Here is a 22,050-nt window from a genome sequence, read left to right on the forward strand (position 1 = left end):
AACCTCGGGATCAACATTCCGCTCGAAACACAATTGAAGCAAGCAGCTTAAGAAACACCGCTCATCCGGCGACACATATGCACGTGTGCGTGAAAAGCGGCATATTATTCAGCTCATTCTATTTCATATTGGCCAACTTAGTTTTGCTCGTTACGCTTGGCTTTCATCACGCACAATGAGTTTTTCGCCTCTCCGTTACGGCAGTGCCGAGCTTGCTCAAGCTCAGCTGCTCGCTAGTCGATTTTCGAAGGACTAAAGGCGTCGTTTTACGAATTCCGCCCTACATTTCTATCTCGTTTCCGTTCCGAGGCGCCCGCTGTAGAAAGTAATAAGGTGCGCGGCGGGAAACAAATAGGATGGATGTGGGCCGACGCAGGCTCAATCGCCCTTCGGAAACATTCCCTGCGCTTCTGCAACTCACCAAATCCCGCGAATCTAGGCGCAAGCTGCGCCCGCGTTGCTCGCGTCGCCTGCAAACCGAGGGGAGGCGGATGGGGATCTTGTGAGGCGGTGGTCTCTCCCTTCTCCCAAAAAAAAGGAAAGTGAAGGTGGGGAGGAGGACCAAGTATTTTCCTGTTGCCTTTGGCTGCGCCAGTTTCCAGCTCTCGCAGACGCATTGGCGGGAAGGGGCGTCCGACGTGTTTACGCTCTTCGCCACTCCGGCTTTGCATTCGCGTAGCGAGGAAAGGCGAGATTTATTGGCTGCCTGTCTCGTGTCCCATTGTTTCCAGGAGAACGCTGCCGCTGCGCCGTAACCTAAACTCGGCTCGATGTTTCCCCCGCGCAACAATGACGCCCAAATGGGAATCAATGCGTCCGCGCTTTGCTGCCTCGAAAGCGAACTTCTTTATTCTCTGGCGCGCCTTCTACGAACACGGGAATCGCTCGACTAAGCACAACACTCGCAGTGCGCCTAGTGTTGTTCTGGGAGTGCATTCGATGCCTATCTACATACATACACAGTTAGAGCTGCAGGAAGGAGCGGGCCCGGCGATGCGTTGCGTTCTGTCACAGGTATTGCGCAGCTAGTCGGCCAATAATCATGCCTGATCCAAATTACAGGCGAGCAGCTGCACTCGCTGCTTCATTTCGAGACCGTCAATTGAGTTCCAGGATGCCCTACAACAAATTAAGGCGACAGAACCTGGTTTTAATGTAGAGCAGGGAAGAAGCATATAGACGATAGGCAATATCGTGTCCAACTGTCCACTGTTCTGTCCGGTTTGTAGCATTAACTCAAGGTGCGCGGTGTTGTAACTTCGTCTTCACCGACCTTGCAGACGCCGTTTTATCATCATCGCGATTGCTCCTCACGAGCTGCGGCTCGCTCGAGGGCACGAAGCCATCGTTTCTTTTTTCTTTGTGTTCCATTAAAAGTGTTCGTTCGGACGTGCCGTCTATTTTTCTAAACGACAGTCTGGTAGCCGGCGGACCTTGAGGTCCACCACACGCAGCACTGCAGGATTGGAATGTGTAAGCGCAATCCAGCTCTGTGCGTTGAAATAGTTTATTTCCCGCGACCCAAAAACCAAGTCTTCATTCTTTGTCAGATTAAACGTAAAATATATATTTCTAAGCCAGAAACCAGCATGTGTTATTATTGAAATTTTCATCTCGTACTCCTTATCCTAACCGCAAATGTGTATGAAACGTTTAGTGAAGTTACTGTATCCACTGCGGCATACCATCCCATGCTCTTTCAGTGGATACTGGGTCATTATAGCCTCCTCAGTCCGGAGTTAAAGTTAGGTGCACGAATTTTTTCAGAAAGTCAGTATAGCTCGAATAGACCACGTAGGCAAAGTGTTAAAGCTTAGCTTAGTAAAAGTTGGGGTTTGTATGTGGTGCAAGGTAGAATATTTCGGACATCGGGATTTGACTTGGTCCCGATGTCCAATATATTGGACATCAGGGCCAAATAACACGGCGAAAATAACGTACTTAAAGGTACTTTAAAAATGATAAGGTACTTAAGAATGACAAGCAAGCAAACAAACTTCAGAAATGCAAGCCAAATTACGTAGTTTGACGAGTACGGCCGTAGAACACGCCATTGCTGACCGCTGCCATTTTGGACTACTATTCCAGGCGCGCCGCTGCATTGATTTTGGCCACACTTGACAGAGGGCGCTAGTAGACGGTGAAAAAAACTAAAAAAATAGTTTTTAACGGCAAGTACTGGGTGCTGGGGTTGGAGCAGACGACAACGAGTTGTCCAATATATTGGACAATTCCCCATAGCCGGGACTCAAGAGGATAGGAAAGCCGCATTCCATGGCATATTTTCTCGTGATATATAGTATACTACAGTCACGTCCACCTCTGTGTAGAGCGCCCGAGCAGCCGGCTTTGCTCTGCGGCCGCCACATTTCGGCGGTTGCGGGATCTGACGTGGTGTGCATGCAGGAGCATGCACGGCCTAATAGACAATAAAATGGTCGCGCGTTGCTTTAAACCAGAAATGATGCCAGTAAGCGCTCTTATTTTCTGGTTGTGCGCATTGTCGGAGGTTATCAATATTTTACTGCGTATATATGTGCAAATTAAGACGCAAGTAAAAGAAGGAAACGTGACCCGAGATTAAAGGAGCTCAGTGCTGTCGGCGAAATAGTTAGCGCAGGCAGTTGAGAAGACACCCATGCATTTACGCCCCGAACGAAGGCTCTACGAAGCGTGCACTTCATAGCAGCCGGCGAACCGGCCGTGACAGGCGCTTCCAGCGCGCGGGTGACGCTGAGCACCCAGTCTGCGTCGCGACTGCTGAAGCGCAAATCACTGTCCCACCCACACACCCATCCATTCCTGGCGCTCGTTAAAACCAAATTACGCCTCGCTGTCTTGCAGCTATCCTCGCTCCTTGGTGCAGTGTGCGACGGGCTGCAGAAGCGGGCTTTCCTGCATTGCTTGTGGACTGAGAGTAACCTAGGTACTAGCTAGCAATGCGAGGCCCTGGAAGAGGAGGAGGCGACGCGCACCGAGTGCTGTTGTGAAAACAAGTACGCCGCAAAGAAAGGGCTAAGCACGCAACACCAGCCTAAAGGCACGGTGACGCGGCTCGAGGGTGGAAGCTGTAATTAGGCGGGGACCGCGCGCTCGCCCTTAGGCAGCGACGTTCCCTCGCACGCCTAGTGTCGCCGACGAAGCTCGTCGTCACCCCACGAGTGGTGACCAGACCGGAAAGCATTGCAGCGTGACTCGTGATGGCAACAACAGCGTGCTTCTCGAGCGTTCGTGACGACAGGAACGCGTCGCCGCAGCTGTGATGGCCTCAATTGGCCAATCAGCGGCCGCCGGCGCCAGCCACGGCGCGCCTCTAGTGCGCCTCGTCTTCTCCTCTCGATCGCCCGCGTTGCGTAGGAATCGCGCCGTCAGCCGCTCGCGAAAGGGTTCCGCGAGTGTGGAGAAGGTGCGACGTGGATTCGCTCGTTTTGTTGCTTGGCGTAACGCACCCCTCTCGGCTGCGCAATTAGGAGCGCGCTGACAGCAGCACTGACGCGAAGCCTCTCGCTTCGCTCTCGTCAACGCGCGTCGCTGCTCGCAAGTAGCGCTAGCGGTGCGGTTCCAAGTGGCCTGACAGCTTGCTCGCGCTGAATAATCAATCAATCCTGCCTTTTATTTTTATAATGCATATAGCGCCGATGAACTGCCGTAATGTCACTTACGTCATTCATTTGGTGCATGTGCCGCGCACCAAAAGTAGTCGGGGCTCTGTTCCCTTACATGCTTGAGTTCACGGACGCTCGTGAAAGGCGACTATTCTATCCATCCGGCCCCTTTTTCATTGACGACACAACGTAGAATGACACTGACGCGCTGCGTAACACGGCCACAGCGACCTTGTCTTGGTACCCACCCGGCGCTGTGGCGCAGCAGGGGGGGGGGGGGGGCGCACGGCGCACCGGGCCCGTGCCTCCCTCCCCGAATTTTTTTTGTTTTTGCCATTGCATATAGAGCCCAAAATGACACTCGACCACATGTGCCTGCCCGTCCCTCACTTCAGACCAAGGTGGTGCCCCCCCCCCCCCCCGAAAAAGTTTTCCGCCTACGCCCCTGACCCGGCGTCTTGTTCTCACCAAAACGAACATTTACGAGCCTTCTTAATTAATTTGTTTAATCTGCGTGACAACGAAACTTGACTACAACTTGGTCAGGATGCTTTGTAACGCGATAGCGTTAAAGAGCTCGTTTCGCAGAAATTCCGGTGTCGGCGTCAGCGTCGGCGTCAGCGTCGGCGTCGTTGGTTGTGAGCGAAAAATCGGTGTTGTCCGTGAGCGAAAATTCGAGATACGTGCAAATAAATGAACAAATAAAAACTCACAGGGTCCCTTATGCATTCACCTAAGAGGACTCGAAGGCGAAAGCCATCTTCCTTATCAGTTGATGCACTGATCCTGCCCCGTCACCCACCGAAAGCTTTCTGTACCTGACATGGTTTTGCATTGCCTCCAGGATAGGAGGCGCACCTCACCTGGTTTTGCACTGCCAGCCCGACCGGCCCACCATTGAGCAAACTACGATGTCATGTGATGACGTCATCACGTCACGTTTCGTCACAGTGACGTCGTGATGACGTCCCAAAACTTGGCGACATGTGAAGTAATGTGGTGCCGATTTTTGCATCGCTCGTGTTGTCCCCGACGCCGCCGACACGGGGCGCCGGCGGTCTATTTTCGCATTTGATGAGCCACGCCTGTGCTTGAAACTGCTTCGTAAAAAAACGCTATAAGAATTGCATGTAATGGGAGGAGTCTCCTTAACGCATGTAATATTGCGTGGCAGAGTCGTAGTAGAATCGAGCGTCAAAACATGTAAGTTGCACGACGAGTGGGTGGTTTGAAGCTACCCACCCATTACAGAGCGTGCAGCTGCGCGTGGCACCTTACGGACTCGTAGGGGGTACTTCGGCAATTTGCAAAAGGAAGAATTATGGCGTAGTGGGCACTTCGCAACTGTACTTGCAGTAGGCTTTCTGGATAGTTTGAAACGGCCGCACAATTGTTGTTTGCGCGCAAAAATGTTCCTTTCTTTGCGGGAACGGTCGAAAGCGATGCGCACGGGGTCCGATTAGGCTGTCGCGTTCTACTCCTATAGGCCAAGTTCAAGCGGCCTCCAAACCTCGGCTTAAGAAATACACAAATTCACGGTGATTTGCACAATCGCTATCCTGAGTTCAAACAATTCTATTGAACTTTCTTTGCAAAGTTCTGCAACTGTCTCTACTGTGATGAAGAAGAAGTGCACCCTATACAGTCGGATCGTCAGCGCTAAGCAGAAAGGGATCGTGCTGAACGTTGTTGCTGTACGTGCTGGCTAGGCCTACTGTTATATACCGTCTGATATTACAGTTTCTCTTGCCGAGGCCGTGTCTCAGCTCTTTATTATACTACTACTAACTAAAACGAGGCAAGCCTTTGCTTCCTTGCTAATGCTTCGTGTTACTTATATACAAAAAATGATAAAGAATGGTCGCAGGTGATGTGCAGCTATCTGAACAGCGTCATGCAAAATAGCAGCGAGATAGAAGCTTCAGTCCTGTGCATCACTGGTGTCCTTCCTTTTTTTATGGGGAAAGCCTTAGATGCCTCATCAAACGCGAAAATTGACCGTCGGCGTCCCGCTGCGTCGGCGTCGGCGTCAGCACGAGTGATGCAAGAAATCATCTCGTGATGACGTCAGAAATCGCCAAAATTTGTGACGTCACATGTTGACGTCATCGCATGACATCGTCGCTTAATCAAAGGTGGGAGGCCGATCACGGAGGCAGTGCAAAACCACGTGAGGTGCAGAAAGCTTCCGGAGGGTGCTGGGAGGAATGAACACATCGACTGAGGCGAAAAAGAAGATGAATTTGGCCTTCGAGTCGTCGTAGGCGAATGCATAAAGTACCCTGTGAGTTTTTACCTTACGCCACGTTCAACCGTTTTAAATTTCGATTGCGTGCGGGTGTACAATACCTCTTGGCACTTATCCCACGTTTGTGAATGCTCCGTTTTGTTGAACTCTTCAACTCGCAACTTGGTCAACGCAGACTCGATATTGGATTCACGCTTAATCGTGCTTTATTTGTCGAGGAGGAACACTCAATCGCAGTAATAAAAAAAATGGAGCTGATAAACTACGTGAAACGGGGAACCATTGACTTCGTTTTAGAGCGGCCGTATTTTAGCCTCACGTGAGACTGCCTTCACGCCTTGTCAACCGTATATGGCGTTCCATTGAGCCTTTCGGATATCGCCGTGCTGCAGTATATACGACGCCATTGTAATCAATGATTATTGACCTCTTAAGTTTCGCTCCCTTAAATTACAAGGCGGCCGGTTGCGAAACCCCTCGTTTTCTTCCTCGCTTGTGTGTGGTGCCACGCTGCGTCCGCTTCTTTCTTGCCTCATTTCTTCTCTTTGTCTCGAGTTGTGTTGCCTCTGGATCCCGTGACCCGCAGGGACCATTCCGGCCGTTCACCGTTGCGTACACAAACGTATCAGCCGTTCGGCAGAGAAGTATCTCGCTTTACGAGCGTCCATTTCGGTCCCTGGCGCGATTTGTAAGCTAAATGGCACGGAAGGCTTCCCAATCGACTTCCCCGCCCAGCGTAGCACCCGTCTGGCCGAGAACTGCCTGCGCAGTCTGCGCACCGCAGTCGGCCTCCGCGTGAGTCTCCTGTAGGAGCTGCAGAGCCAGCGCGTATGCGTGCGTGCCCTAATTCGCGTGGACTGCGGCGCCTTGTTACGCCACGCTTGCTTTCACAACTGTAGGGGCCGAAGCAAAAGGCACAGCATGGGAACTCGGGCGCGAAAACCAAATCGAAGCGTTCTGAGTTGACTAGAAACGTCGAAGCTTCATACGGAGTCGATTAGAAGCTTTCGTGGTTGTACTATGTCTTCACGGTGGCGCAAATTTGATGCGCCTGCCCACGTACTGTACTAGTTTTGCGACGCTTCTGGCGGTCGCAAGCGCTACTATGGTTTGCAGTTGTCCTTCGTTTTGAATGTACCTTCTTTTCTTTTGCGTTATTCACCGTTCTTGCTTAATCTCCGACTGGGTGCTCTCTGCAACTTAGTTTACTTCCAGAAACTTCACTTCTAGGTCCACAGTATTGTATGCGCTGTCATGTTTGCACTCAACATGTTTTTTTTTTTTTTTGTGCGTGTGTGGTTGGGGAGGGGCGCTTTTGTGTTCTTTGTTGTGTGTCTATAGTTTCCACGTCATCTTAAGGCAAAAACAGTGTGTTTATTCCATGTCATGTTTATCCAACCAACTGACCACACTTACAATCTTTACCTTGATGTCGTCGCCGTCTTGCTGTCACATTATGCATGTGCTTGCCCTTGCCATGTTCCTCGCATACTACTTAGACTCGGTCGTTGCCGACATCATAGCTCTATTTTGAATTCTTAAAGCACTGCTATCTTATAAATCGCTAAGCTTTCCATACGCGCATGCTCTTTGCCATATTGGTCAGCTGTGTGTAATAAGTCGAGCCAGTTCATATAAATCCATCGTAAAACAGCGCAAACACACAGACACGGGAAGGTTAGGACAAGCGCCGACTTTTTAACGCTTGTTCTTGTCCTTGCCGCCCTGTGTGCCTGCATCTCGATATTTCAGCTGTTTTTACGATGGCCAGCTGTATACTCCTTAACAATGACGGTTGGCCGACTCGGCTCATCTTTAGCATACAAATAGTTTTTGCGACTATACACAGGCGCCGCTTCCATCGCTAGCTCTGCTAACTCAAGCACTTCAAACGTTTCGAAATTTAAGGTTACCATATTCCTCTTTCTTCAGTCACACAAATCGCAAAGATTTGGTGTTCGCTTAATCACCCGTAAGTGTCAGCCACTGTTTAGATCTACTAGCTGTTGAACAGTTGCATTCAGGTACTTTTATACGAAAGTGCGTACATTTAAGAGACAACATGATATAATTTTGGGGGTTTAACGACCCAAAACCACGATATGATTATGAGGGGCGCCGTAGTGGAGGGCTCCAGAAATGTCGACCACCTGGGGTTCTTTAACCCTTTGTGTGACAGCGGGACACATACGTCCCACTTTTCCGTCTGCAGAAAAATTTTCTCTCACATCAACAGTTGCAATTAGCGCAACGCTGGGTCACTCATGTCTTACCTAAGCCTTCGTAATCTCGAAGAAAATTCTTTTACCACGCTTTCGAAGGGTGAAAGTAGTGTTACAATGGCGTTGAACTTCGATCACTTTTTCTATGATAGTTTCTGAATTTTCCTCTTCTTCAGATAGAAAGAACCTACCAATCAAAATGCCGGATAATTTCCTCTTCTTCTGGTTTTTAAGAGAGGTCATTTTAGCTTCCAGTCATCACGTGTTTTTGTAAATTTGCGCAATGACCGATAAATGCATCGAAACACAATCTCCTGCGAAACTGTCACGCTCATCCTTCAGCGTAATTGCGGATATTGGTGCGTGGAAATATTTTTCTTTATATTATATACCTCTTGGAAAGTGGGTACATATTCAGGGACAGCAGCCATACTCGACAATTTCGACAGCCAAAGCAAGGACAGGTAAATGGAGAAAAGAATGGTTGGGGCATGCGGTGAAGTAAGCTTTACAGGAACAGACCACAGCGCTATGAAGGCTCACAAGAGGCGCACATGCATATGGGGTTCTACTGCTGGGAATGAGGTCCGCACAACTTTCCTTAGCACAACTTGAGAAGTGATACTCCGTGCCACTTGTTTCGGCCGTTTCATTCCAAATACCCGTTGATGCAATCGCGAGAAGCTGCCTTCAAGAGTCAATGGGACAACGTTTGCCACTTTTTGAAAACACTCTCATGAGTTAGTAGGACATATGTGTCCACTTTTTTACAGTAAACTGGTGGCTTAATTATGATGAAATGTGTTTTTATACTATTTCTTTGTAGTTTATATCAATATACCACAGGCGGTTTTTAACACGGAAGTGTTTTATGCCAGGATCCACCAAGATTTTCATGACGTATTTCCGTCACGGAAATACGTCAGCAAAATGAACGCCATCAAATGGCAAAGAAAAAACTATAAGAAAAAGTCCCCGTTGACAGGAGTCGAACCCATGACCTCTCGATCCGCGACGATGACTGGCGGGCGTTTAGCCCACTGAGCTACCGCCAAACACATAATGGAGGCTACATGAACGCGCCTCTTATCTTCCACACTTTCCCCTCACAGGGCTCTTGCATGAATGGATGGATGGACGGATGGATGAATAGATGGATGCTATGATTGTCCCCTTTATAACGGGGTGGTGACATGTGTGCACGAGGCTCGAAAAACAAAACAAAAAAACGCGCCGTTGCTGCGACCGTCCCGATCGGCGCGCTTCGAATAGAAGTGTAATTTCGTTTAACACACCGCGAGGTGGTGGCTTTAGCCCAAGCCTCGCTCATAGCACCCATCTATATCAAAAAAATTGCTCTCCGACGCTCGCCTGGCTGTCGCACCGCGTTCCCCGCTCGCCCTGTGAGAATTAACTGCCGGGCTAGAGGGAAGACACAACGCGCGCGTTTCTTTTCGCGTTTCACGACGCTTTGGAGGAGTGTATATCGACTATCAGTGTTTATTATGTGCTTGTTGATGCCATATTTGTGCGGGATTCACCATATGCGGTGTCCACGTATATGTTAAAGGGTCCCTAAACCACGCAGAGGTCGAAATTTAGTTGTGGCGTTGCAGTTCTGCACGAGTCTACTGCGAACGCTGGCGGAGTTGCACGCGCTTTGTCGTTTCGCTCTTTCCTTCGCTAGGCTGCGTTCGTCGGCTCGTCTATCCACCTCTCCGAGTGCCCTTCCTCGGCGTCCGAGGTGAAAACGCAAGAAGCGCAGGCATCTGCTAGCAGAAAACAGGCTCTTTTCGCCCATTGACAGCGTCTCTTGCTCGAGACGTCACCTAATCATACAGGTGACGTCATGAGGGCTGTTGTCCATGAAGGAAAGGCACGGAGAGGAGCACGCGAGCGTCTGTTGGTGGTTTAAGGGCCCTTTAAGAACTTCAGCTACCGCAAGGGTTATATCATGATCATGGGCGTTAGTCGTCGGTACGGAGATGTGCCACTAGGGGTCAACGGGAGTGTGTCCACATCAGGCGGTGCTACATCTGCCAAACAACAATAGACATTTCACAAGCTCTGATATACTAACGCACTAAAGCAATCAGCTACTTCTGTGACGACACGTTTCACTTTCGTGTTATACCGATTCCTATGACAGAGGGATCAACCATCTTTTCTATCACCGCGTCATAAATATTGGCAAACCTACAAAGGGTTAACGTGCACCTAAATTTAGGTGCACGGGCCTCAAGTATTTTCGCCTACATCGAAGATGCGGCCGCCGCGGCCATACATTTAAGAGGCGCAAACTCAAGCACGTCGCAAGCGTCAGTTCCACCAAGTTCAAGAGTCCTGCACGGCAGATGTTCTCATCAACAGAGCACGTTATTTGTTATTATCGGCTGCTCACGGCTTGCGGAGAGTAACGGCGTAAACGAAGGGAAAAATGAACGGCATATGTACAGAGTCGTGGCGTTACCGCGGCTTTGCAGTCGCGCCCACCGAAAGGCTGTATTTTACGACGAACCGTTTCACATAATTCGCTTGTTGAGCTCTTCCGAATAGCAACGCAGTATATATCCAACGGCGTTTTCTCACTTGCACTTTGTAAGAGCTCTATGGATCATAAACCGGCATTTTGAAGCCAGGCTGCATCATGCGCGTGCAATAGATAAAACACCGAAAAAGTATTGCGTTACGGTCGTTTTTGCAGATTGATCTGTCTTTTATGCTTCGTAGGATGTTGATGTTCACACGATGTTCCCTGCGTTGCCTGTACTTTGGCAATTTCTTTGTAGATTGTATTACTTCAAGGCGGGCGACGTGATTCCAATGTACTTTACGGTCCCCCAACGTGCTATTTCAGAATGGAATGAAGCGGCATTACTTTTAATGCTGACAGGGCCACGTGGCCTCGATCTGCAGTGCCCTTTTACGTATCCAGGCAGTGGCTCAACGCCGCATGAAGCACGTAATCTGTGGCAGATACACATCTTGCTGGGCACAACGGGCGACTGCGTCAGATGACTGTGGTCGTTCATGACGGTGATAAGACAGACCCCGCACGTCCCCCCCCCCCCCTTTTTTTTTTTTGCTCGCTTGCTTTATTGGGTTCTGATGTGTCATTTCTTCAATAATTATAACGTGGCATGAGTTCGATTTGCTCAGCGCTGAACAACTGACGAAGGCACTCGTCCAGTCGATTCCTCTCCTTGCATCTGCTATTTGCGCCGTTTCGTTTTTATTCTTTTACTATGTAGGAACTGTCATGCTCTCGCATTGAGCACGTATACCACAGATTCCACGGGGTGGCCTTCAGCCCCTGCTCCACGACCATCCTGCGTGTCAGACGATCGGGCTAAGGCTACGGCACGGTTGGGCTTAATGGAGCGCGGCGAACGATACAATCACGACGAGCGTATTTCAAGCAAGGCAGACATTTGTTCATATTATTGTGTGCTTTGTATTGGCCTTTTGTGTACTCTATGCACTTTTATGCGCGGGTAAATATAAAGGAACTACGTTAAAAAAAAAAAGAGTAATGCCAGGGCTGCTCATTGTGGTCCTTTATGCTCTTACAGTCGCCAAGCAGCTCATTTCTGGCAGTCGTTCTGCAGAGATGTATTTTCGGTGCGATTACATACCAAACACAAGCCTCCATCTGCGCTCTCAAGTTGTCGCCTCTGCGTAACGTGTGAGTGGCACTTGCCGCGTGTTAACGCCGAGACAGCAGTTGCGGACGCAGGTCAGTCCATTCTCACTCTCGAGTGTCATGACTAACAACGTGCCTGAAACGAAGTGGCAGATCCACCTTTGCCCTCCTCTCAAGTGTGTGCCGCGATTAGGAGATATCGCTGATTGCTTTCGCGAAGAGGTGATAGCTCGTCGGTGAAACCAATTTCTCGCAGTGAAGCTGCGCGGTTGTTGCAAGAAACTTCACAGCAGGTGAAATGGGGAGCCCGGAATGTCAGACTCGAGTTGATTGGTACGATGGCGCACTCTTATTTTTTTATTATTCTTTTTCGCTGAGTACTGCAAGCCATCGAGTGGTACAGGCAGGGGTGGATTACTGTTTATACACTCGCGACGCCCACTACGTTGACAATAACAGCAGAATGAGAAAAAAAGTGCGGCTCTCCTAGCCGTCACCCTTGTTCTCGCTTTCCGCGTCATATGTCGCCCCTGTTCACCCGTGACGCCGTTTGGGCTCAGCCTATCTTGCGAAACTCCTCTGCAAGTTCCAGCCCTCTGTGCGCCATTTCAGCCGGATGCTCTAGAGGCTGCCGCTTTGATTGGACGACGCCGCCGACTGTCGTGCTCCGTCGCTTGCTCGAAGCCTTTGTTGATACCTCGCTTTTTTCATATCGGCTTTGTGAGAACAATCACAAAGTGGCAAACTCGGCTGAGTGAAATAGATCTGAGATCATCGTTCCATCTTTACCGATTAGCTAACTCGCAACTACGACAAAATGCGCAATCGTCAAGGCGACGCCGCGTGGCGTATTAGAGTGGGAGTATCAAAGAATCCTCCTTGGAGAGTATAAGCCCCGCCATGGTGGTCTAGTGGTTATGGCGCTCGAATGCGGACCCGAAGGTCGCGGGATCGAATCCCGGCCGCGGCGGCTGCATTTTCGATGGAGGCGAAAATGTTTGAGGCCCGCGTACTTAAGATTTAGGTGCACGTTAAAGAACCCCAGGTGGTCGAAATTTCCGAAGCCCTCCACTACGGCGTCTCTCATAATGAAGTCGTGGATTTGGGACGCTAAACCCCAGATATTATTATTATTATCATTGGGGAGTATATAGCGCTCGGTTTTCGCGTCACCGTAACGTGATGAACTTTATGTCCCCAAGTTCCGCCGGACTAGTCATCCCTCCTTCTGTGGCATTTCGCGCTTTTCGTAATTTCTTATTTATTCTTTTTCTCTGTGCTGTACATCAAAAAGCAGGGCGGGTCATTAAATTTTCATCCATCCTGAATGTTTTGCCGCAAGACGCATTAAAATCAGATACTTTGTAAGAAATCTGCAGCCCAATGAAATAGGTCAGTTCTATAAGAATCACCCTGTATAAAGCGTAAGGTTAAATGAATACTATGCAAACAAAATAGCATACCAGTACGTATACCAAATGATCCAAGTCATGGCGGTCCATTGAAGGGCGGTGCATGCCACAATCTAAATGAATCGAGGCAAGTTGTGGCACAAGAGGTTGAATACGACCAAACATGCATACCGCAAACTAGGTGATGGTCCCGGAGAACGCTACTCGAATTACAACGTGTCCTATCGGATCGGCTCGTTTTGAGGCGGAAACCGACGCTTTTCAGCTTTGGTCGCAGTAAATTTTCCCCGCTCCATTGGGCTCCGTAGCTCATTAAGTTCGGCAGCATCACTTCAACTAAGGTATGCACCCCTGATTACATTAGCCCCGCGCCTGAACCTCGCTGGGACGACAGCAATGTGGACGTCTTATTGTACATTGACACGGACATGCATTTATTGTGTGCTATTGCACTTGTCAAAGCTGTGGTGATTCATTTTCCTCAAGGTTTCCATTTGAAAGCTGCGTTTATAAATACAGGTCGAAATTTAATCCCGTGATGAATTGTCCTGCACACATGCTTTATCTGCGTATGTTGTCTGCTGACCCGTTGTCGTTTACCATTTCGCCTATTGCTCTCGTTCCTACTGCATGTCCTCTTTTCATGCTGTGTTTCGCATATGTATCCATGGCGAGGCCTAGCGCGTGGAAAACTGGACGCGGAGGACAGGCACTCACTAAAAAATCAAGTTTATTAAAGAAGAATCCCGCTTCTTTTAGTTGGCAAGAACGTCACAAAAAAAATCAACCAAGACATGTCATCACGTGCTAATCCGTGAACGAAACGAAATCAAGCAAACAGTTTTAACTTGCGTGAAAAATAGAAAACGGATGTTGTCAACACCGAAGCTAGCATCAATGATACTGCATACCGAAATTATCTTGCAGGTTTCTCGGAAAGTATGCGTACTCAGCCTCCCACAGATGCAGGGAAGGTTGGCTAACACATGTGTCGGTCTCCTTTTTAATCGCTAAGTTTTCTAGCCGCTTGGTGCTTGTGCGCAAACAAAATCTGCGTTGCTGCAAAAAGCGGCTTACAACCATTGCAATCTTTACAGTGCATGCCAAGCGCGATTCCCCCCCCCCCCCCATACCAGCTCGCGCAGTACACTACTTTACTTCAGTTCATCGCATATGTATAATTGCTGGGCTTTTTAAAGTTTTTTTTTTCTTTTTTATCAGACCGGCCCTGCCTTTTCTTTCGGTCCTACGTAGGTATGATGCTCTCTTTAACTGCATTACCTTTTTTTTTTTTACTGTGTCATCGAAACTGAGGGGAGCTATAAGGTGTGCTTGTTGGTGTTGATTCATTTTCAAAATTGCGCTTAGTGAACACAGACACACACAAAAAAAATACAGGACATAAGGCAACGAGCGCAGGTATAGTTTGAGCTCGTTGCCTTATGTCCTGTATTTTTTTTCGTTTGTGTCTGTGTTCACTAAGTGCACTTTTTAAGATTCATCAAAACTGCTTTGCCATATTCTGTTTCTCATCGTAGTCAGCGTATTCTTTCCTTTTGATATTTTTAACTTCATCCAGAGTTGTCAGTTCCGCTTATTATAAGCGGATTTGGGCTTCTTTTTTGGCTTGGTCGCTCGGAAATTCTTAGAGTCGCCTGTCGCGTTATTTTTGGGCTTACTCGCGCTTTTTCAGGAAATAGTGTGATTTTAGTGCCCGGCACGGGTATTTGTCGTCAAATGCATGGCTTAAGTCAAAATATACGACCCCTCCCCCCCCATCTAGCACTCATCTAGCGTTCTTGGGCCCTTCTTTTCCTCCTGGCGACATTTATAAAGGCGCTACAGCATGGAGGAAGAAAAACTCAGGAAAGACCCTGACGTCACTTTCAGTGAAGCCTCGTGAAGCGGGAAGTCGGTCATTTTGACTGGGAAGATTCTTCTATCTTGTTTACATGTGAACAGTAAAGTAGAAGGCACGTCTGTGCATCCGGCTCGAAAACCACGTGGGATGCGCGGCGCGGCGCGCGTGTCCAATTCGAAGAACATCTATGGTTCCGCGGAACTGGATCACATGAATTTTCCAGATGTATTGGAAACCAGTGAGGATGGCTCTGTGTAGTGTGCGGTTCTGAAGTGCACGAAACAACCTTCAGTGTTTCCAGTCATTCAAGCGCCTATTTTTATTATGTGAAATGAATAAACAATAACGAAAAAAGTAATATAAATAAACTTTTTCACCTTCCATATGTGCTTGTAGTATTTTTTTCACACTATAAAATAATTTTCAAGAATGAGAACATTATTTTGAACTTCCGCTTGTTTTGGGCTTATTCACAGGAGTGCCGCCACCTTTTTGGGCTTCTTTTGTGGTGATTATTCGCTTGTTTAGTCGGCGGCATCTGGCAACGCTGACTTCATCATACAATCTACGCCTTCGTCCATTTCTCGTCTGCGCCAATCAATGTGAAACTCACAGCCACAGCGCAATTCTTCGAGCAGGCTGCCTTGGAGTAGTCGTCAGGCGTTTTGCGGGTATATGAGGCCGGAGTTTTTCGGGGAAGCGCATGAGGCCGGCCGCGGCAATTTCATTACAACTACGTTCAAAGTAAATTAAAAAAGAATGTATGCTGTTTCACTGAAGGTGAAAACCGTAGGAAGTTCGGAGCATTGATTCGCCCGCCCTTCAGCGACGCTCGCGTTCACGACCAAGCGCGCTCTGGCGCGCCAAACGTGTAGCCTGCTGGACATCCATGACGGGAAAGGAAACCTTCATTTGTGGTGCATGTTCATAGTGTCGCGGTAGTAGTGTCGATGCATCGAAGCGTGCAGAGGCCGTGTTTTCCTATTTGGACCTGAGCGCAAGTCTGATGCAAATATCGTAGTACAGGCCGGGACCCGATCGAGAAACACCGTTTCAACTGAGCGAATTCGTGACCACCAGCTTTACCTTTGCTTCTTCTCTCTCTCACCCTTTTATAGGCGCCGTCTTGCGTCGAGCAAGGCTGCACTACAGGAATATGGATAGCTCAGGCGTGTCAGCTCGAAGGAGGCGCGCCATTGCGTCATGTCGGCTTTTTCCCGGACCTTCTTTCTCCTATTGCCGTCACTCCTTCCGATGCTTGTATTATGCACGCAAAGCTCCAGCACAAGACCGCACTTTACTGTTTCATATTGCGAGTCCTGGTCTCGGCGCGCTGAGACAAAAGAACCAGGCGGCACACGGAGGCGAGGGGTGCATTCCAGCGCTCCTCACCGATACCAGCGCCCCGTTATCAGCGGCAATATATTTCGGCACCTCCTTTTTGCTGAGCGAGCGTTTTTGGTGCGTAGCTGCTATCTTGCTCCTTGAATTTCGAGTATGAGGCCGGGTTTGAAAACGACGCGTCAAACAAAAAAAAGTGCGCATTTGTGAAACACAATGTCCCCCCCCCCCCTCCGCGAGAGGTCTCTCATTTCCAATTCCCAGACGGAAGGCACGCGTCCCAAGTCTCCTCCTGGCACCGCCTTTGAAGTAGAATATTTAATCACGGCACAAGGAGGAGCGCATCGCAGTTTCCTGTCGGGGAGCCGTTTGATTGCATTGTCGGCAGATTCCCGATGGTACGAGGGGGACATCGGCGACGACGAGAGGGTCCCTGCGTGTGAGTGCGTGCGTGCACACGCAGCCCTGTTTGCCTCAGCGCAAAAGGAGTCGTTTCGCACAAGTTATAATGCAATCTCGTCTCTAGTATCTCGAATTCGCTGTTCGAGCTATATATGTGCTCTCGCAACGGCGCCCACACGTGAGTGCTGCGTCGACGAAACAAAGTTAAACCCTCTTTGTTCCGGAAGTATCGCCCCGTATGGAATGGTACTCTTGTGCTTCGCCGTCTTCTAAACCAACTCTCCACAAGGAACTCCTTTCGAGCCAGTGGGACTGACGTTTTCATGAGTGTGTCCGGTAGCAGGACCTCTCGCGCTGCCCAAATCTGGCAGTGGAGCCGTTTGGTGTCTTCTTCATTCACTGGCGTCTCTCCTGTCCGCGCGACTTGTCGTCTCCGAGAATTGCGCTGTAGAACAACAAAAAGTACGAACGCTTTGTGACCGCTTTCTTCCTGCGTTTGAAGAAAGGTACGCCTGTTCTCTTGCACGTGTGTCGTCGTGCAAATAAAACATCAGCATATCTTCTTGTATTACTACTTTTTCTCCACCTGGATCTATCTATCTATCTATCTATCTATCTATCTATCTATCTATCTATCTATCTATCTATCTATCTATCTATCTATCTATCTATCTATCTATCTATCTATCTATCTATCTATCTATCTATCTATCTATCTATCTATCTCTCTGTCTGTCTGTCTGTCTGTCTGTCTGTCTGTCTGTCTGTCTGTCTGTCTGTCTGTCTGTCTGTCTATCTATCTATCTATCTATCTATCTATCTATCTATCTATCTATCTATCTATCTATCTATCTATCTATCTATCTATCTATCTATCTATCTATCTATCTATCTAATCTTGTGTTGTGACGCCCCTCCTGGCCCTTCTTCGCAGAGGATCGAAAGCTGTTCGTGGGCATGCTGAGCAAGCAGCAGACGGAAGACGACGTGCGCCAGCTGTTCCAGTCCTACGGCACGATAGAGGAGTGCACCATCCTCCGGGGCCCCGACGGCCAGAGCAAAGGTGACTCTCTCGAGACCGCTTTTTATAGGACTACTTGCTATAAATTGGCATAATTTGCAAAATAAGCGCTACCTTCGCGGATCTATTGCTTTGGTCACTGCGTGAAATATAGCTTTTATTTATTCGAGGCCCTCACAGGCCCCGATGCGGAGTATGAGTGCATGAGAGGGGTTAAAATAGGTTACACAATGAAAAGTAGCAAGAATCTCGTTATGGATGAATTCACCAGTATGGTAACGGATCTTACACAACAGGTGGTGGTAGAGGTCATATGTAGTTTTTTTTTTTATTCAAGGTCCTTGGTATCGTACTGGTCTTCTGTAAATTGCATTGCCGCTTGATCACTCAGACTATACATGTATATTATGTGACACTGTGATTCGGCAGTGGTGTTGCCTTCCGAGTTACAAAGAAGACATCATTTGAGAGGGAAGTTTATTGTAACGAAGAGGCTGCTAGGTCAGCTGTGTCGAAATTGTCATCTAGTGAACTTTACGGAATGGGAGCGAAATAAGAACCAGAGAAAGTGTAGATGATGACGAAGAAAATTGGCGCTTCTGTCAGCTTAAAGAGTGAAGTCCATCGAATTTCGCAAATCTTATTTCTTCTTCTGATTTCTAAAATATACTTTCTGCTCTGAGGATATTTTAAATTTAACCGATAAGTTCTTGCAAGAACTCTTGAATGACGAAATTTCGTCTTAATGACGCATAAATTTTACGACTCTCTACTAGAGCACTGCACGGGCTCGGGCCTACCCTAAAACCCGGGCCGGGCCGGTTAAAGTAGTTTTCACGGCGGGCCCGGGACGGGCTCGGGCCTGAAGCTCCGGGCTTAGGGCCGGGCCCGGTATTGAGGTGGCGGGCTCGGGTCGGGCCGGGCTTGGACTTTGTTCCGTTCTTAAAGGGCACTAAAGTGAAACACTGAATTGGTTTAGACTGATAAAGTGTGCTCTGAGAACTCGAATGTCATTAATTCCGCCATCATAAGTATATTAATAAAGGAGAAAATCAAGTTCAAATACCATTTTTGTTTCGCCCTGAAAACTCCGTGCGCAACGTCACGGATTTCAAACTGCATTTGTTGTATTTTGGGGATTTTGGCTCAGCAAAATTTCCTGAAACTTCGTATGTTAAAGGGACTGACAACCAATTTTTAGGGCACCTATTTGAAGCTAACTGATCAGAGTGTCTAGCCACGGAATGGTAACGTGGAAAACGCCGTCAAACATTTTAACCAGAATTTTTCTATCTGCGGCGAATATGAAGTCTTATACACACTTGACAACACATGCTGCAAACAGTGAGCGCGAGAGCAGTTCGTGTTCGAGCGCGATGGTTTACTGCGCATGCGTGCACTCCGCACGCATGCCTCGCGGCTGGACATGAGCCACTGGCGGCTGCGAAGGCAGCGCCCTTCTGACCGTGCAACTTCTTTTACCTCGTAGGCAGCACAGAACAAAGCGGGGATAGATAATAATATACATACTCTAACTTCGAGAACCAATTATGGCGCGCATGACAGCATCAGACTACGTGACTACGTACAGCAAAGTGACCGACTTCATAATCCAGCTTCAACGCTCTTCCGCTAGGCTGCGCGACATACCGGTTTTTGTTAGTTTTAAGCGCGATTTAAAAATATAAATCCTTCTTCCAACGGGAAAAGGATGCCGGAATCTGTCACTAAATTTCATGGTTTTTTCATTTCCACCGGGATCTAATCACACGTTCTGCCCAGTTGTCGGTCCCTCTAAGTCCATGGCCCCCTCAGAGGTCAATGTACAGTACTCACGGATTGAAATAGGACACTCGGAGCGCGTGCCCGCCGGTGTATGCAGCGCCGCTCGTGGGAGCTCATGCAATCAAGGTGTTGCATTCTGGTATAGAACGAGGGGGAGAACATCTGGCCAGCAGAATTGCTCCTTCCGGTCGCCGACGAGCCGGCTTGTAGTTCACCGTCACCACACTGCCAGCGTAGCGCTGCAACGCTTGCGCGCTTTCGTATGCCGACTGAAATGATTAGCCAGTGCGCACCTCGTATATTGCGACGAGAGCAACTGACACTCTCGTTACATGCGCTTTGGCGATGCCGCACGCATACTGTGCAAGTAAAACACAGGACTCAGCTAAGAGGTTGCGCCTTACAGCGTGCATGCAAGCATTGCGTTCTGCCAACATTCAAGTGGAGGGCCCGCTATCGTCGCGGTTATCAATCGCAGTCACAAATCACGGGGAACTAAAATAATGTCTTTGTTCTTCCCGCTTTCTTCGCCCACGTTCGACATCGTGTCGCAAGCAGCGACCGATGTAGCATCAACGAACGCACGTAAGGCGCAACCGCTCAACTGGATCCGGTGTATTATTTCCGCAGCATGTGTGCCGCATCGCCAAAGCGCGTCTAACGAGAGCTTCCTCAGCTCGCGCCACAATATAGGTGTGCACTGGCAAGCCCTTTCGTTTCGCATAAGAAAGCGTGCAAGCCTCGCAGCGCCCCGCTGGCAGTGGGGTGAACTGCAGGCCGGCTGGCTGGCGACCGGAAGGAGCAATTCTGCAGCGTAGAGGTTCTCTCCCTCGTTCTATACCACAATGCAACACCTTGGTTCCACTAGTACCCACGAACGGCGCTGCATGTACCGGCGGCCACACGCTCCGAGTGTCCTGTTTCAATCCGTGAGTACTGTACGTCATTTTTACCGATTAGGAACTATGTAGGCCCCAGTAGACACTATCGGAATCTATGACGCCACGGCGTCTGCTGCGCGAATTTCAAGGTGGCGTCGCCAACCACAGTTTCTTTTTGTGCGTTTTATCGCTTACCAAGAGCCTTGTCACAGCGAGCGTCATGATTTTGGAATTGTAAAAGAGTAATTCACTGATAATAGTAAAATAGTATTTCTCTTCAGTTTCTCTAAGTTTGTTCCAAATACGTTGTGCATATGATATATGTTACACATTTTATCTCGAAAAAAGAACGTTTTTTTTTTATTTGGGGCAGGCTATCTGGAGAAGTTTTATGAGGGACAAGTGCGGAATATTTTTTGCTCCTTGCATTTGGGGCTACTTGAGTTATCTGAAACAGCCGAGTTAAAGAAAATATACCAGACGCCTATATGGTTAACACCCCGCTATTCTGTGCTTTATTTGCATTCGGTATTATCTTATATCCCAAATGTTATTCTGTAATCGCAGTATTAACTGTAATATAATAAATTTATACCTCTAACTTGTTATGGCAAGAGCGATGACAGAGCTCCAAAGCGGGGAAACGTTCTTGAGAGTTCCAGCCCTCCACTTAAGCGAAAGCACTGCACGAAGTCTTGTTACATAGAATTCCTATAAAGACAATAAAGACACTCTTTTTCCGTGGTTTCGTAGCGACTACCAGTGGTCATATGACGCGAGATAGACATGCACAGCCTGCTTTGTGTGCCCACATTGGTCATGTCTGAGCTCTCGCCTTGTTCCGCTATATCAGGTTTCTTAAACTCACCTCAGCTAATGGGCCGCATTCTGGAAATCCCGCAAGGGCCAGGACAGTGACGGAGGTAGGAGCGGAGGTGGGGTACCAAATATCAGCTAACGTTGCCATTTGAAAGAAGACATTTGCCATATCTCATATATGGGTCATTTCTGAAGGAAATTTAGTGGCAGGATTCCAACAACATGTCGGTACCTATCTCCAAAATGTCTAAGATCTGGACGCCGATTCTGAAATGTAGTTTTGTTTCACCGTTAAGTATCAACACATCGTGACCGCAGCGGGTGCCTCACGAAAAAAACGTTTTAGACCTGCCATGCCTGTGCAGCTCAAGAACGTACTTACAAAAAAATGGGAGTCATGTGCGAGCCGCGGGCCGCTAGCGAGAGGTTTGCGGGGCGCCTGTTTGAGACCCCTTCGCTATATAGTACGAGAGCTACTTGATACTGCCGCATAGGCCCATTAAATAGCATAGGCCCATTAAACAAGGCGTGGGGCAAAGCATATTCGCTTGACGAAATATCTGGCTTAAAAAGAGACACTTGCGAATTCCGTGCCGGGTGATGTCCCTTTATCTCGAACCATATATATGCATCCAATGAGTAAGCGTTGAGAAGCTTAATCGCGCCGTTATTACCACACTGGTATAACGAACCCCGAAAATTGACCGAAATCGCTTCATCGTCCTCATGCCAGTTTTACCCGCGTAGTCCAATCACCACCTTCTACCAGTACAACATCATTAGGAAAGCATACGGCATTATAATATGAAA

The 22,050-nt window shown here is 48.5% G+C and overlaps 1 protein-coding gene across 5 annotated transcripts in view; it reads left to right on the top strand.

The window, feature by feature from the left end:
- Window positions 1-22,050, top strand: part of LOC119393186 (CUGBP Elav-like family member 3-B) — an 886,629-nt gene that overhangs the window by 757,078 nt on the left and 107,501 nt on the right. For all 5 annotated transcript variants that reach the window (XR_005183869.1, XR_007416317.1, XR_007416316.1 and 2 more), the window contains one exon: window positions 17,669-17,797. Coding sequence is in view for 1 of the 5 variants with exons in the window: in XM_037660028.1 (XP_037515956.1) it covers window positions 17,669-17,797 (129 nt within the window). In the remaining 4 variants the exon portion in view is untranslated. The remainder of the gene's footprint in view (window positions 1-17,668; window positions 17,798-22,050) is intronic.

This window comes from Rhipicephalus sanguineus, chromosome 5 (assembly GCF_013339695.2).
Source record: "Rhipicephalus sanguineus isolate Rsan-2018 chromosome 5, BIME_Rsan_1.4, whole genome shotgun sequence".
Classification (NCBI taxonomy): Eukaryota; Metazoa; Arthropoda; class Arachnida; order Ixodida; family Ixodidae; genus Rhipicephalus; species Rhipicephalus sanguineus.